Genomic DNA, 14,788 nt, shown 5'->3' on the forward strand with positions numbered 1-14,788 from the left:
GCACTTCTGCGGCTGTGGCTGTGGGACGGGGAGGCTGGGTCCTGTCACGACCCTTCCTGCCTGGGGCCTGCCTGGCAGTCCGCCTGTGTTGGCCCGATAAGGCCTTTAGTCCAGCCTTCTTTCCATTGGCCCCTCCTTCCTGTACCACAAAGATGCCATTGTGGGGGCGTGCGTGGGGAGTTGCTTAAACAAAACTATTTGCATGATTCTTGTGATTTCCTTCTTGCTTGCTCATGTGCGTGTGTGTGTGTGTGTGTGTGTGTGTGTGTGTGTGTATGGTTGTTGGTGGTGCTGGGGTCCCTCTTTGAGGTGGGGCCTAGGGGACTCTGCTGTGAAGTGAGGAGGGGTCAGGCTTTGCCCAGGGTCCTGACGAGTGATCACAGCACCCTGAGATGACTTCCCGGGCTTCTCCCGCCTTTCGCTAGCCCCTCTTGACCTCCTATAAGCAGTTGTACAAAGAACAGAGAAGTTCCCTGTAACATTGGCTCTTGGCCCAGATAAGGGGGAACTGTGGGGTGCTTGGTGTGTTCTGTGTGAGGTTATACAAGGAGCCGCTGGCAGGAGCCAGGGGTCCTGAGTCCGTGGGAGATCCTACTCCGTCCTGTGTCTTCGGCCAAGCCGCCACCGCTCTCTGAGCCGCAGTTTCCCTCGCTGAGGAGTGAATGAGCACCGAGAGAGCTCTGAGGAGTCTCCGACTTTGCTCTCAAAGAATCTGCTAAAGCAGGGTAGATATGAGCCAGGGGTCTGTGGTCTGCAAGATCTGGGTTAGACATGAGGACGGACTCGCTGGTGGGGTTCCCTTCAGGGGACAGGGGCCTGACTCCAGAGCTTCACGTACCCTCTCGGGAGATTTTTTTCCAGCCATATGTCTCTTGTTCCCTTGGTCCCTGACCTGCCTCAAGATCCTTAGAGCCCAGATCCCCCCATGACGTGGGCCAAAGCTGGGCCTGTCAGGAATGGGAGCTGAGGCAGATGAGCCTCCCCTTAAGCCCACACTCTGTCTGCAGGGTTCTGGGAAACTTCTTTCCTTGGACTCGACTTCTGGGTCTGTGAGGTGGCGTGGAAATGAAGGGAAAGGCGGTTGGTCTGGTGCGACTTGTCGGGTGACCCATCCGGGTTTCCCTTTCTCCGGCCTCAGTTTTCCCATCGATAATAACTGCTTTTCCTTTCCCTCTGCACAAATAAAGGGCTGCGGTGGGCGATCTCATCTTCCTAGGATCCAGGTGTCCAGAGCTTGGGGACTGGTCTGAGAGAGCTCCCATCCTTGTCCCTTTTCTGAACACCACAAACCCTGCCCATGGTGCTGGGCTCTGACTTGGCAGGAAGTGAAAACTCTAGAAACCGGTGGCTGCAGCATCTTATCAGCTATTTCTCAACCTCCGATGTCACGGCCTGGGGCCTGGACTCTTCCCTTGCTCCCGTTTGGTGGCAGCAAGGAGGAAGGGGAGACTTCCTTTGGGGGCCCTGATGTGGGCCATGCTGGAGCAGGGCCCAGAAACGGCAGGGCTGGGGCCTTTCTGCTCATAGCTGTGGGACTCGAGGGAGGAACACTGGAGTCCAGTGAGTTAGGATAGAGCTGCCACTTGAGTCCCTGTCTCTGGCCCCCATGTGAGGTCACCCTGGAGGGGTCTCTGATCTCTGTTTCTTATCCACAGTGAACCCCTGTTGTTACTATCCGTGCCAGCACCAGGGCGTCTGTGTCCGCTTCGGCCTTGACCGCTACCAGTGTGACTGCACCCGCACGGGCTATTCCGGCCCCAACTGCACTATCCGTGAGCTGCACCTCCAGCCCCGACTCCTTCTGTCCTGGGCTCCTCCTGCTCCCCTGGGCTCCTCCTCTGAGACCTCCCCACTTCCTGCCCTTGTTTCTGGCCATGGCCTCATTCTCTTCCTGGCCTAGCTTTTGATCTTGGACACTCTCCCTGACCTCAGTCCTCACTTCCTGGTTCCGGTCTCTGCAGAGAGTCTTCACTGTCCAGCCTGATCACATTCTCTAGTCCTGTCCCCTGTCCTCACATAGGGTTCTGGCTCTGTCATGTGTCATCACTCCCAAGGTTTTGTCCTTACCCCTGCCCCATATGTCCTGCCCTATTCCATTCTGGCCCCCAATACCAGTTCCACCTCCCACTCTGGCTACCTCTGGTGCTGCCAGGAGGGCCCAACTGAGTAAGCCCCACTGCTCCCGCAGCTGAGCTATGGACCTGGCTCCGGAATTTGTTGCGGCCCAGCCCCTCTGCCATCCACTTCCTGCTGACACATGGACGCTGGTTCTGGGACTTTGTCAATGCCACCTTCATCCGTGAAATGCTCATGCGCCTGGTCCTCACAGGTGGGTGGGGGGCAGGCCCCCCCTTAATCTGGAGAAGCAAGAAATACTGCCAGTTCTTGAAATTCTTGGCATCTGATAAGGGCGGTGGGTGGGGAGACTCTGTGATGCCAGATAAAACAAGTCCGAGCCAAGAGAAGGCAGGGAAGGGGTATCACTGGGGGTGGGGAACTTCTTGTCACCAACATTTTTGCCTTCTGCAGTGCGTTCCAACCTTATCCCCAGTCCCCCGACCTATGACTCAGCGCATGACTACCTCAGCTGGGAGTCTTTCTCCAATATGAGCTATTACACTCGAATTCTGCCCTCTGTGCCCCGAGACTGCCCCACGCCCATGGGGACCAAAGGTAATGGAGGTGGGAGGCGGGGCTGGGGATGCTCAGTTGTCCTCTTTGGGAAAAAGCAGGCAGAAGAGCAATTATCGACCCATTTTGCAGACGAGTGGACTAAGGAAAGACATTGTATGACTTATCCAGAACCAGGGATGAGGATGGGGCTGGGGAATGAAGACAGGAAAGGGTGGTGGAGGGTTTTGCTTGAGGTCACCTAGAAAGCTAGTAGCAGAGTCGGGCTAGCACTGCCGTATTTTTAGGGCCCCTCTTTGCCTGAAACTTGTCTACTGAATGGATGGGATCTTACTGGGATGGGAGTGACTTAAAAGTTGAAACGTAGGAGGGAAGTAATAGTGGGCTTTTTATTTGGCTCTTCACTAATCTAAATAGTTTTCCATGCTTCATCAGTGCAGTTTACATATAAAGTCAGATTTTTTTTCTTTAGTTGCCCAAACCCCACTTGGTCTCACTGGCAGGAATCTTTCTCCTAAGGCCTTCTTCCCACCCCACTCCTGGTTGCCCCCAAACCTGAGAGTTTACCCAGTTCAGAGTCATCATCAGTTCAGCTTCAAGCACAGAGAGGACCAGAGGCATCAGCCCGCCACTGCCGTCACTTCAGTTCCCACCACGTGGTGTCGCTATTGAGCACTGGTCCTGTGCAGCCCCAGGGTTGAGTGCTTTGGAGGGCTCAGAACCTCCCATAGGTCTAGATGTCCTGACTTGGGCCTCAAGGGCACTTCTCTGATGATTTGCACTCACGTGCGCAGCTGCTATTCCCAAAGCATAACCGTTCTGCCAGGATAGTTGCGTCTCACAGCCCTTTTGGACTCTGCCAACACTTTGCTGGACCAGTCCTTGCTCAGCATCATTCTGAGTGACGATTCCAAGTTATGGGGTACGGATCATTCCTTCCGACTTCCCTTTTGGTGAGTTCCCTTTGGGGTGCGTGATATCCTTTCCTGCTAGAGGAAACCAGTCGGACATTTCAATCCAAAGAGCTAATCTATTGATCTTGATTGGACCTTCAACACTGGGCCTCAAGTGAGGTCTTCTGAAAAGATGCCTTGATGAGAACACAAAAATTTAATTATTCCTCGCTGCCAGGGCAATGGGAACTGACTCCTCTGACAATGACATAATTTAAGGAAGGTCCTTTAACACTTATTCTCATCATGACAGAAACCTGCTTCAAGATGACTTTTTGTCTTTACCCTAGACATAAAAAGACTGACGTCACTTAAAATAGGTTGACAAACTCCAGCCTGCGGGCCGAATGCTCCCTGTTTTGTAAATAAAACTTTATTGGAACACATTAAGGACTGTCTGTGGCTGCTTTCCTGCTGCAGCAGCCACGCTGAGTCGATGTGCTAGAGGTCGTATGTTGGCAAAGCCTTAAATATTGACTAGATGGACTTTTACAGAAAAAGTTCTCTGACCCCTGATTTAAAAGATTCCACGTCACCGGTTCTCTGTCATGCTTACGTTATTTCACGCACTCTTCAAATCCACTGCATAAAATAGGTTTCCTTTGCCCTGTTTTCTAGATGAAGAATTTGAGAGATGAAATGACTTATGTATGTTCACACGGTTAGTGAATGGCACAGCCAGTTTCAAACACAGGCTCCTTTACTCTATGGCCAGGAAGTCCAAGTTCTTTTGTTTCTGTTTTTTTTCTTCCCCCTTTTTGTCTTTTTGTTTAACTTTTTTTTTTTTTAAAGTTGCAAACATACACAAAAGTTGAGAGGAAAAGTCTAATGATCTCCTATGTATCCATCCCCCGGGTTCAAGACTGGTCTACAATTTGCCAATCTTATTTCATTCATCTCCCCCCACCTTATTTTTAAATGGAGTATTTTCAAGCAAGGTCCAAACAGCGTGCCATTTCACGCGTATGTACTTCTAGGGTCTTTTGGCAGAGAAGTTGCAAGGAGCCAGCCGGCAGGAGGGAGGTGGTTCTGTGGAGGCCTTGCGGGGCTTCCTGCGTGGACCAGTTGGGTCTGGTGAGCCCAGGAGGTCCTTGGGGGTGGGAAGACGCAGACAAGAGGCAGCGACTGCTCTTTCTCACCTCCCCAAACAGGGAAGCAGCAGCTGCCAGATGCCCAGCTCCTGAGCCGTCGCTTCCTGCTCAGGAGGGTGTTCATACCCGACCCCCAAGGCACCAATCTCATGTTCGCCTTCTTTGCGCAACACTTCACCCACCAGTTCTTCAAAACGTCTGGCAAGATGGGTCCTGGCTTCACCAAGGCCTTGGGCCACGGGGTAAGTCGCTAGGAGGGCCTCCGGGCTTCTCCGGACCTCACTCGGCACAGGCAGGTTGTCACCGGTGGGGCAGGCCAAGTGATCTGAGTGGACTCTCTTTCTCTGCTGTCAGGTAGACCTCGGCCACATTTATGGAGACAATCTGGAACGCCAGCATCAGCTGCGGCTCTTTAAGGATGGGAAACTCAAGTACCAGGTAGCGCCGGCCACGGGGATGAGATATTGGGAAGGAGCCTCCACCATCATCCAGGCAGAGGCTGTGGTGGTGGTGGAGGGGTGGTGGCTGGGTGGTGTCCTGAGAGGGCCAGCTGCAGGAGCTGGAGGTGTGCGCAAGTTGGAGAGACAATAAATCTTGTGGAGAAGGTGCCGGACAAGAGGAGCAGATGAGGAGCAGAAATGACCTCTCGTGTCCTCCTGGGAGGTGGCTTTGATATGATGGGCGTTTCCAGTTGCCTTTTAATAATTCCACTATATTTACTGGACGCTATCATGTGCCTGGCACAGGTGATAGAGCAGTGACGGCGATAATTATGGGCCCTGCCCTCAGGGAACTCACAGCCGATCAGGGACCACGGACGAACGTGAAGATGCTAGTTCCATGCAGACTTTTTGTCTAAATTAGCACTGTCCCATAGAAATATGATGTGAACCACATATGTGATAAGCCAGGAGGTGATCTTAGATATGAGCGTTTTAAAGGACTGCTCTGGCCACAGTGCCGAGGATGGCCCCTGATTAGGAGGTAGAATCAACAGGCCTTGGTTAGGGAGGAGGGGTGGCTGTAAGTAGGAGCGGGAGGAAGTCCGCTGTGGCAGGCGCAGGTGCCCTGCCTCGTTCGCAGGTTGCCAGGTGGCCCCATCCCCCAGGTGCTGGATGGAGAGGTGTACCCGCCGTCGGTGGAAGAGGCACCCGTGTTGATGCACTACCCACGGGGCATTCCACTCCAGAGCCAGATGGCAGTGGGCCAGGAGGTGTTCGGCCTGCTTCCTGGGCTCATGCTCTATGCCACGCTCTGGCTGCGTGAGCACAACCGCGTGTGTGACCTGCTGAAGGCTGAGCACCCTACCTGGGGCGACGAGCAGCTCTTCCAGACGACCCGCCTCATCCTTATCGGTGAGGACTCCAAACCGGCCCTGACCCGGAAGGTCATCCCCTCTGTCCTGAGAAGCAGTGGGTGGAGGGCTCGGGGACAGAAAGCTGGAACTGGAAGACTAGCTCTTCCGCTTATTAGCTACGAGACCGGGAGCAGGCCCCTTCCCCTATTTGAGCCTCGGTTTCCAAATCTGGATGTTGGGGATGATGATAGTTGTAAGGACTTGTTGAAATGATGAATGGGAAAGCACTCAGCACATAGTAGGCCTTCAGAAAGTGGATGGCTATGGTGGTTGACTGTGAGCTGGGTAACTCACAGCCAATTTCATTAGCCATCCCAAGTCTCAGCTTCCCCACGTTTCTTTACCCAGATGCATACAGTGACATCCCCAGCATGTGCAGCTCAAAGTCCAGCTTGCCTAGCCTTTGGGGATGCTCACGCTTCCTGCCCTTCTTGTATCTGCCTTCCTGGAGTTTGGTAGCATCTGAGTGACTCAGGGACAGGATATTTTCGTGTCCCTTACGGGGGCGAGTCTGCAGCCTAAAATGTCATTTGGTTTCCTGCCTGGAAGCTTGGCCCCTGACACTCGTGTCCAGGCTGTGTTCACTCTGAGTCACCAGTAACCCCCTGCCCCCGCCTCTGGGCATCCTGGGCATGGCTAGTCCCTGCTGGTCCCAATTATAGCTCCTGATTCGCCGGAGCTTGTAAGAGCCAGGCATCGGGGATAGAAATAGCCTAAAGAAGAAGGGGCCGGATCTGAAGTCCCAGCACTGCAGAGACCTTGACCAGAGAGGGCAAGTCCATGGGAGGAGGCTGCCCAGCATACTGACTGGTGATAAAGCCGTGACCAAAGGTGTTAATGCTGTGCATCCAGTACTGCATTTAACCCTCCCCCACAACCTTATGGACCAGATATGATTCCTCTTGTGGTGCAAATTAAGATTCAGAGAGGTTAAGCGAATTCTCCAAGACCGCTCAGCAGAGGAAGACTTGAACCAGGGCTGGCTGCCACCAAGTTTCATGCTACTTCCACCCCACTGCAAGGGGAGCTCGTCCCTGAGTGGGGAGGGATCGCAAGACTTAGCCCGATCTTTGCCGATGTGTGAGGATGGGGAGGGGATTCTCCCCTCACACCTGCACTTACTTCCCCTGCTTCTTCGACCCAGCTACGTGTATTGACACTTCCTACTATATTATGCCAGGCCTTGGGCCAAGCAGTGTAGATGCAATTATTCTCTACTCCTCCCAATGACCCTATGAATACAAACTGATATTATTATAACACACATTTCGCAGATGAGGAAAGTGAGGTTCAGAGAGCTTAAGCCACGCACGCGGCCCTGGCTCAAGTGGCTAGAAATGTGAGGCCAGGATTTGGACCAGGTCTGCTGATCGCAAATCCAGTGGCTCCAGACCGATTTGCTAAAAGCCAATTTAGCTAAGGGCTGATTGGCTAAAATATCTGTTTCCTTTAATATCTAGGCGACCGGTTTTCATTTTGTTGTGGAATGTTCGATTTGTTTCTCCTCTGGCTCTTTGCTTTGTAGCTGGTTGACTGAGGGAGCAGAGGAAAACTCAGTGCACAAGAATTCTGATTTATAGGAACATGTGAGAAATATATTTAGGACTGGAGTAGCCTTCTGTCTTCAGCCTTCTTGTTATGCTGCAGCGGCCACCCTCGGAGGGGTCTTTTTGAAGCCCGCCTCGCAGTCACGATGAGAGCCCTCATTAAGCAACTTCCATTTCCCCAGATTTTGTGGCCTCTGCGACTTCTTCTAATGAGCTTTGGGAGGGGGGGTCCCCGAGGGTCAGGGAACCAGTTCTCAGACACTTCCTTTGCATGTCCTGCTTAGCTGGGCCCACACATCTCTGTGGAAGTAGGAGCAGATGGTAGATCTAATCTTGGGACGTCAGTTCAACCCGAAACAGAAAATTCCATCTTCACACCTCTACACAAAAAGACAGAGTGAACGTGGACCAAATACAATGAAACAGCGTCCACAGCCACGAAGAAGCCAAAAAGCAAGCAGTTTCCACGAACTGGCCTGCTTCCCAGGCCGGGTGACTCAATGGCTGTGCTCTGCTGACCCTTTCCCCAATGCTCCCTCCCAGGGGAGACCATCAAGATTGTGATTGAGGAATACGTGCAGCAGTTGAGCGGCTACTTCCTGCAACTCAAGTTCGACCCAGAGCTGCTGTTCAGCGCCCAGTTCCAGTATCGCAATCGTATCGCCGTGGAGTTCAACCAGCTCTACCGCTGGCACCCGCTCATGCCTGACGCCTTCAAGGTGGGCTCCCAGGAGTACAGCTACGAGCAGTTCCTGTTCAATACCTCCATGCTGGTGGACTATGGGGTGGAGGCCCTGGTGGACGCCTTTTCTCGCCAGAGCGCCGGCCGGGTGAGTCTCAGAGGGGCCTCGGTGGGGACGGGTGGGCTCTGGGATCCCACAGACCTGGATTCAGGCCCCAGTTCTCTTTTCTGTAAAACGGGGACAGTGTCATTCCTACAGGGCGGTCGTAAGCATTCCTTCCTTCATTTTCTCATTCTTTCGTTCATTCAGCAATGCTGGGTATCGCACCAGCTGCTGGGGATATAGCGATGAATAAGATCAGTGTGGTTCTTGGGGCCTTGTCCTTTTTGGCACTTATGCCTTAGAAAGGAACAACAGTCATATGGCAGCTGACGTCACTTGAGTACTTCCTGTGCGTTAGGCCCTGTGCCAGGTGCATCTCGGGTATTATCAGAATTGTAAGAACATGTTTGGAACCAAAGTACAGAAAGCCCACGGGGCCCTGGGGACTCGGAGAGGGGTCTTCTGAGCCAGAGTTGGGGATTGTGGATTAGGAAGTGATGTTTGAGCAGAGAACCGAAGAATGGATGGGGATCTCCCAGGGAGAGAGGTAGTGTCAATGGCAGGATACGATCGTGTTCCAGATGGAGGGGACAGCTTGAGAAAGGCCTGGAAGTCAGAGGACATGGCAATCTGAGGACCAGGTGTACCTGCGGGGTACGATAATATATGTGGAAGTGCCTACACACAGTAGGTCTTCATTAAAGGGGAGGCCTCTGTTATGGGCTGAATGACCCCTCCCCCGCATCAATTCATGTGTTGAAGTCCTGACTCCCAGGACCTCAGAATTTGACTGTATTTGGAGACAGGGTCTTTAAAGGGATAATTAAGGTTAAATGGGGTTACTGGGTGGGTCCTAGTCTGACTGGTGTCCTTTTAAGAAGAGGAGATTAGGATATAGACATGTACAGGAGGCAGACATAGGGAGAAGACGGCCATCTGTAACCCAAGGAGAGGGGCCTCAGAATAAAAGCAAGCCTGCTGACACCTTGAACTCGGACTTCTAGCTTCCAGAACTGTGAGGAAATAAGTTTGTGTCGTTTAAATTACCCAGTTGGTAGTACTTTGTTACGGCGGGCCTAGAAAATGAATATAGCTTTGTCCCCTGAAATGCCTACTCGACTCCCTCCTAAATCTTCCCTTTCGCACATTCGGAAGCTTTCATCTCCTCCATCTCAGCTCCCCTCATCCCCCGTTTTGCTCTAATCCTCGTCCCTAAGCCCTGTCATGAAGTCGTGGCCCCATAGGAGTTCAGGTTTCTTTCTGGTATTTTAACTGAAATTTGCAATATGCTGCCAGCAGTGGGCAGCTGCTGGCTGCCTTACGGTCTGTCTTCTCTGTGGGGACACAGGCGTGAGCAGAGGCAGCGGCTTTTGTGGGGGGGGCCTATGAAAAGCCCTGCTATTTTCTGGTGCAGGGTGGAAGGGCAGCAGAAGCTGTCGACTCTCGGCATATTAAAAAGAGTATGAGAGATGATGAAATGGGGCTTCAGCTGATAATCACCACCCGTGGCCACCATCGTTTTGGGTTACCATGTGACCAACACTGCGGTGACTGCTCTGCATATTTTATCTCCCTTATTTTGCCACAACTCCATCAGGCGGATGCTCTTACCGGCCCCGTTTTTGCTCAGGAAGAAGCTGAGAGCTGGCTTCAGTAATTTGCCCTGGGTCCCTGTTTTAGGATCACAAATTAGGTGGCTTTAAACAGCAGGAATGTAGTTTTTCACAGTCTGGAGGCTAGAAGTCCAAAATCAAGGTGTCAGCGGAGCCTGGCTCTCTCTGAAGGCTCCAGCGGGACTCTGTTCCATGCCTCTCTCAGCTCCTGGTGGAAGCATCTCTCCGACATGGTGTTCTTCCTGTACCTTTGGTTTTTCTTTTTTATCAGGACACCAGTCATTGGATCAGGACCCACCTTAGTGGAATATGACCTCATTTTAACTTGATTACATCTATTTCTAAATAAGGTCACATTCCTAGGTACTGGGGGTTAGGAGTTTAATGTATCTTTTTGGGAGCACACAAGTCAACTACAACAGCCCCACAGCTTTTAAATGGTAGAACTGAGATTGGCACCAGGCTCTGCTAGCTTTGCTCCAAGGTATATGATTTCACCCAAATTTGCTTTTCCTCTTTCCCATCCAGTCATACTCGTTCTATCCAAACAGAATTCTTTCTTAAGCTTTAACATTATGAATTCATCTCGAACAATAGAGCTTTCTTTAGACCAATGCTCCTTAATAGTTACAAATGAGAAAATTTTTTGAGTCCTTCCTTATCTCACCAGGTTTCCCGGACTTTGAACCCTATTGTCATTCCTTTGACAAGATGTTATACCACCCATTGGTCTTGGAGTTAAACTTCAAGTTTAGTTAAGCTAAATTTGTTTATATTTTCTAGTTTTCCTGGCAAGGTTTTAGCTCCCTTGTTGCTAGCTTATGACCGCTCCTTTCTCAGAAAACTTGGCAGAAGGAAGGAGAAACAAAGTCACGTATATCCCCGTGAATGGCTTTATCTGGTCTGAATGGAGTGACTTGACACTCTGTCTTCCTACCTTCAAGGTCAGAGTTTCTCTGTCCTAGTGGTGGCTGATTACTAGGGGTCCACTGTTTAATACTTAGATTCTCAGTAAATTTTGTTGAATCTCAATACTACGATAAGGGAAAGGAAAGCAATAGAAATAGTTTCCTTAGCAGAATCCCTGAAAAGATCAAACATCTCTGTTCTATAATAAGAACTGATTTGGAGAGTGACAGATACATGTTAGTTCTGCCAGGTATAATTTTAAAAACATCTTAGGAAAGCCCTAAATTTTAACCTCACGAGCTGATATTTGTCCATCCCCCCGTTTCCAACCCTTGCTGGCTCAGAGAACCTTCTGTCCTTCCAAATTTCGTTTCCAAAGCTGGAATGCCTGTCCCCTCTGCTCGAGCTCTTGGCTGTGGCCATACTGGCCTTCTCCTCGGCAGAGTCCTAGCTGCTGAACCGAAGAGTTTCAGCACCTTCTTTAACAGGATATTGGGGGCTTCTCACAAAGGGTCGGGGACCGGCGTGGCTGATGAGCCAGCACAGTGGCCTCCTGGCCCATTTCACACTTTAACAAAGAGGAAGCCGAGACTCACAGGAGATCCCCAAGAAGGCATGGCAGTGGCAGACCTCATGGCAGGTCCCCAGCAGAGTGAGGGGCCAGGCTGAGCCGTGTGCTCTGTCCTGGCTCGGGAAGGACTCCTGACCCGCAGTTCTTTTCCAGGACAGTGTGGCCCGGCTCTCAGAGCATGGCTGTGTTTCTGTCTTGGCAGATCGGTGGGGGTAGGAACATAGACCACCATGTCCTGCACGTGGCGGTGGAAGTCATCAAGGAATCCCGAGAGCTGCGGCTGCAGCCCTTCAATGAGTACCGCAAGAGGTTCGGCATGAAGCCCTATACCTCCTTCCAGGAGTTCACAGGTGAGCAGCTGTTTCCCGGACACGGTCCCTGCCCTCGCGGGACTTGCACTAAAGCGAGGAAGACAGCGAGGAAACAGAATGGGCCAATACATGGAGCCGGCACTGGGACTGCAATTATAGGGTGTGTGGGAAGGCAAATAATTCCACTTGGGGAGAGAAGGTGGCTTTTGTCTGGTTTTGAAGGATAAATAGGGATTTTTCCAGATAAAGAATAGAAGGAAGAGTATTCTAGGTAGAGGAACAGAAAGTACAAAAGCACAGAGCTCACGAAGAATGAATCTACTAGAGAGAACAGTTATAGGTATGGCTGGAGCAAGGGGCTTCTGTGGGGATGGGATGGGGGTTAGTAATGGGACGTTGGAGCTCAACTGTGTAGAATATTGGATTCTATGCTAAAGATTTTGGGTTTTATTCTGTCTAGTGATTCCTAAATACTCATTTATAGACCAGTGACCTGAGAATCACTTAGAAAACTGGTTAAAAATATCACATCCTGGATGTCTCTCCTAGAGAGTCTGATTCAGTAGGCCTGGGTAGTACCCAAGACTGTGTGTGCGTGCGTGTGTGCATGTGTGTGTGTGTGTATTGTTATTGTTGTTGCTGTTGTTTATGATCCCCAGCTACTGGGCAGCCAAGTTTGGAAACCCTTGTCACAGACAATGGGGAGCCACTAAAGGGTCTTGACAAGGGTGTGACATGACCCATGCCCGTGTACTAGTGCCCTACGGAGGGTGGATTTGAAAAAACAGGGAAGCTCAAGGTCGGCGTCCTGTGATCGTTCAGAGGGGCTGAAATAACACCATTACTCAATCTCTGTGTGAGCTTAGACAAGTTACACTACCTCTCTGAGCGCCAGTAGAACTCAGGGTCTTAGATGGTGATAAGGCCTTAAAACCTGCCTGTGAAGGAAACAAGATGAGTCGCTTCCCCTTGTTTTAACGATCAGGTTCTTAGGGCACAGAGAAGTGAGATGTGTGGCCCAAGGTGGCAGATCCAGGCCCTTGAGTCCTTCCTCAGTAGCAGATTCCTTTCCCTGGATGCAGCCCTGGAGAAGGGTCTGTCCGCCAGGCCAGATTTGAGGGCCTGTGCTCAATTGCTCAAGTCGTTCTCCTGAAGTTGCTTATTCACCCCAGGAAAAGGTGGATCTAGAAGGCTCCCTCCCTAGATTAACCTTAATGAATGGCATTGTGATTCTGACTCTAACTTTTCTCCCTTGTAGGAGAAAAGGAGATGGCAGCTGAGTTGGAGGAGTTGTACGGAGACATTGATGCCTTGGAGTTCTATCCGGGACTGCTTCTTGAGAAGTGCCATCCAAACTCCATCTTTGGGGAAAGTATGATAGAAATTGGGGCTCCCTTTTCCCTCAAGGGCCTCTTGGGGAATCCCATCTGTTCTCCGGAGTACTGGAAGTCAAGCACATTTGGTGGCGAGATGGGCTTCAACATTGTCAAAACGGCCACACTGAAGAAGCTGGTCTGCCTCAACACCAAGACTTGTCCCTACGTTGCCTTCCGTGTGCCCGATCCCCACCAGGATGGGGAGCCTGCTGTGGAGCGGCCGTCCACAGAACTCTGAGGGGGTGGGGCAGCAGCATGCTGGAGGGTGGAGCTTTGTGTTTGTCTTTCCAGAATGCCGAGGCCAGGCTTCCTAGTCTTAAGCGTCCGGTTTCTAGTTTGGCATCAAGAGTATCAGGGATGACATTTAGAACTTTGTGTCTTTCGCCCATTATCTTGAATATTGTGGTCTTGTTTGTCATTCTAGAATACTGAATGCCTGGTTAACCACCCAGAACATTAGGAGTGGTTCTCATGGGCATGCCAGAATCCTGGATTCCTGGTTGACAGCCTAGAATGTCAGATTTCTGGTTGGTTTGGAATATGGGCATTCTAGAACATGGAGCTCCTGATGGAATCATCTAGAAAGTTAGGAGGTGTTTGTTTTGCATTCTAGAATTATGCCCCCCTTCCCTGGAATGTTGACTTTCCAATTGGTGATTCCGAATGTGTGTTCCTGGTTGCTGATCCAGAACAGTGGCTGGCGTGCCAGGTCATTTCTGGTCTGAATGTCTAGAATGTTGATTTGGTTCATTTTCCTGTTCCATGAGACATCTGCAGAGCAGGAGAATCTGATGTCTAAGAAGAATGCACTGCCTGAATCTATGCCTACACTGAGGGGGCAAGGAGGTGGGGTGTTCTTCTTGGGACCCCCAACTTAGACCCTGGTTGGCGGATAGAGAGAGAACAGGTGAACTTTTTCCAGGCCTTTGTCTGGAAGCCACCAGAGCTCTGTCTCCATCCAGGGTCTTGACTCATGGCAGCTGTTTCTCATGAAGCGAATAAAATTCTTTTTCCAAATTGCTGCTATGTGTCTCCTTTGATCCCGTCCCCAGGAGCGGAGGCAAGACTGAAGTAACCTTTCTCCCAGCCACAATCTAGATGTGGTAGAGGATGCAGCATGGGTGTTTCCATCCAGGTCCCTGGGGCTTGTCATTGTCCAGATCTACCAGATGCTTCATTTACCCATAATGGGTCAGATATTACCTCTTCCAGGCTGTGCTCCTAAAACACACGACTTCCTAGGCCCAGGAGATGCAGCATGCAGCTTCCACCATCTGATTAAAACAACTTCCTCCCTTACTGAGCAGACAACCGAGATGAAAGACATCTGGGGAGGGGAACACTAACTGTACCGGTTTTATACATTTGATTCTTATTCTCATCTCAACAGTATGGATGAAGTGGTATAAAAATCCCCATTACAAAACCAAGGAAATTGAGACTCGAGGTGGCCATATGACATGCCCCACAGGTGCCAGAGCCAGGTTGGGACTCGGGTCTAACTAAGTCTAGAGCTGCGCTCTTTCCCCCATTCGGCTTCCTCTTGCTTCCTGGTTTGGTTCAGTTCCAGGCCGGATCTTGCCTGTCTGGCTCAAGGTCAAAGGCAGAAGTTGGGGGATAGCCTCCAACTTACTTGTATTCTAT

General features: G+C 51.0%; 1 protein-coding gene across 1 annotated transcript; it reads left to right on the forward strand.

Annotated features, from left to right (window-relative positions):
- The first annotated feature begins 1,553 nt into the window (after positions 1-1,553).
- Positions 1,554-14,161, forward strand: PTGS1 (prostaglandin-endoperoxide synthase 1). Its single transcript, XM_011361016.2, has 10 exons — positions 1,554-1,560; positions 1,656-1,772; positions 2,189-2,329; positions 2,530-2,673; positions 4,736-4,917; positions 5,030-5,113; positions 5,784-6,030; positions 8,123-8,409; positions 11,660-11,807; positions 13,027-14,161. Coding segments are annotated over exons 1-10 (1,707 nt in total). The 5' UTR covers positions 1,554-1,559; the 3' UTR covers positions 13,383-14,161.
- The last annotated feature ends 627 nt before the right edge of the window (positions 14,162-14,788 follow it).

This window comes from Pteropus vampyrus, unplaced genomic scaffold (assembly GCF_000151845.1).
Source record: "Pteropus vampyrus isolate Shadow unplaced genomic scaffold, Pvam_2.0 Scaffold61, whole genome shotgun sequence".
NCBI classification, from domain to species: Eukaryota; Metazoa; Chordata; class Mammalia; order Chiroptera; family Pteropodidae; genus Pteropus; species Pteropus vampyrus.

Bases quoted from the DNA above. Each gene is read 5' to 3' on its own strand.
- PTGS1 (XM_011361016.2), top strand. The intron at 5,114-5,783 runs GTAGCGCCGGCC...CCCATCCCCCAG, and splicing joins ATGGGAAACTCAAGTACCAG to GTGCTGGATGGAGAGGTGTA. The intron at 8,410-11,659 runs GTGAGTCTCAGA...CTGTCTTGGCAG, and splicing joins CTCGCCAGAGCGCCGGCCGG to ATCGGTGGGGGTAGGAACAT.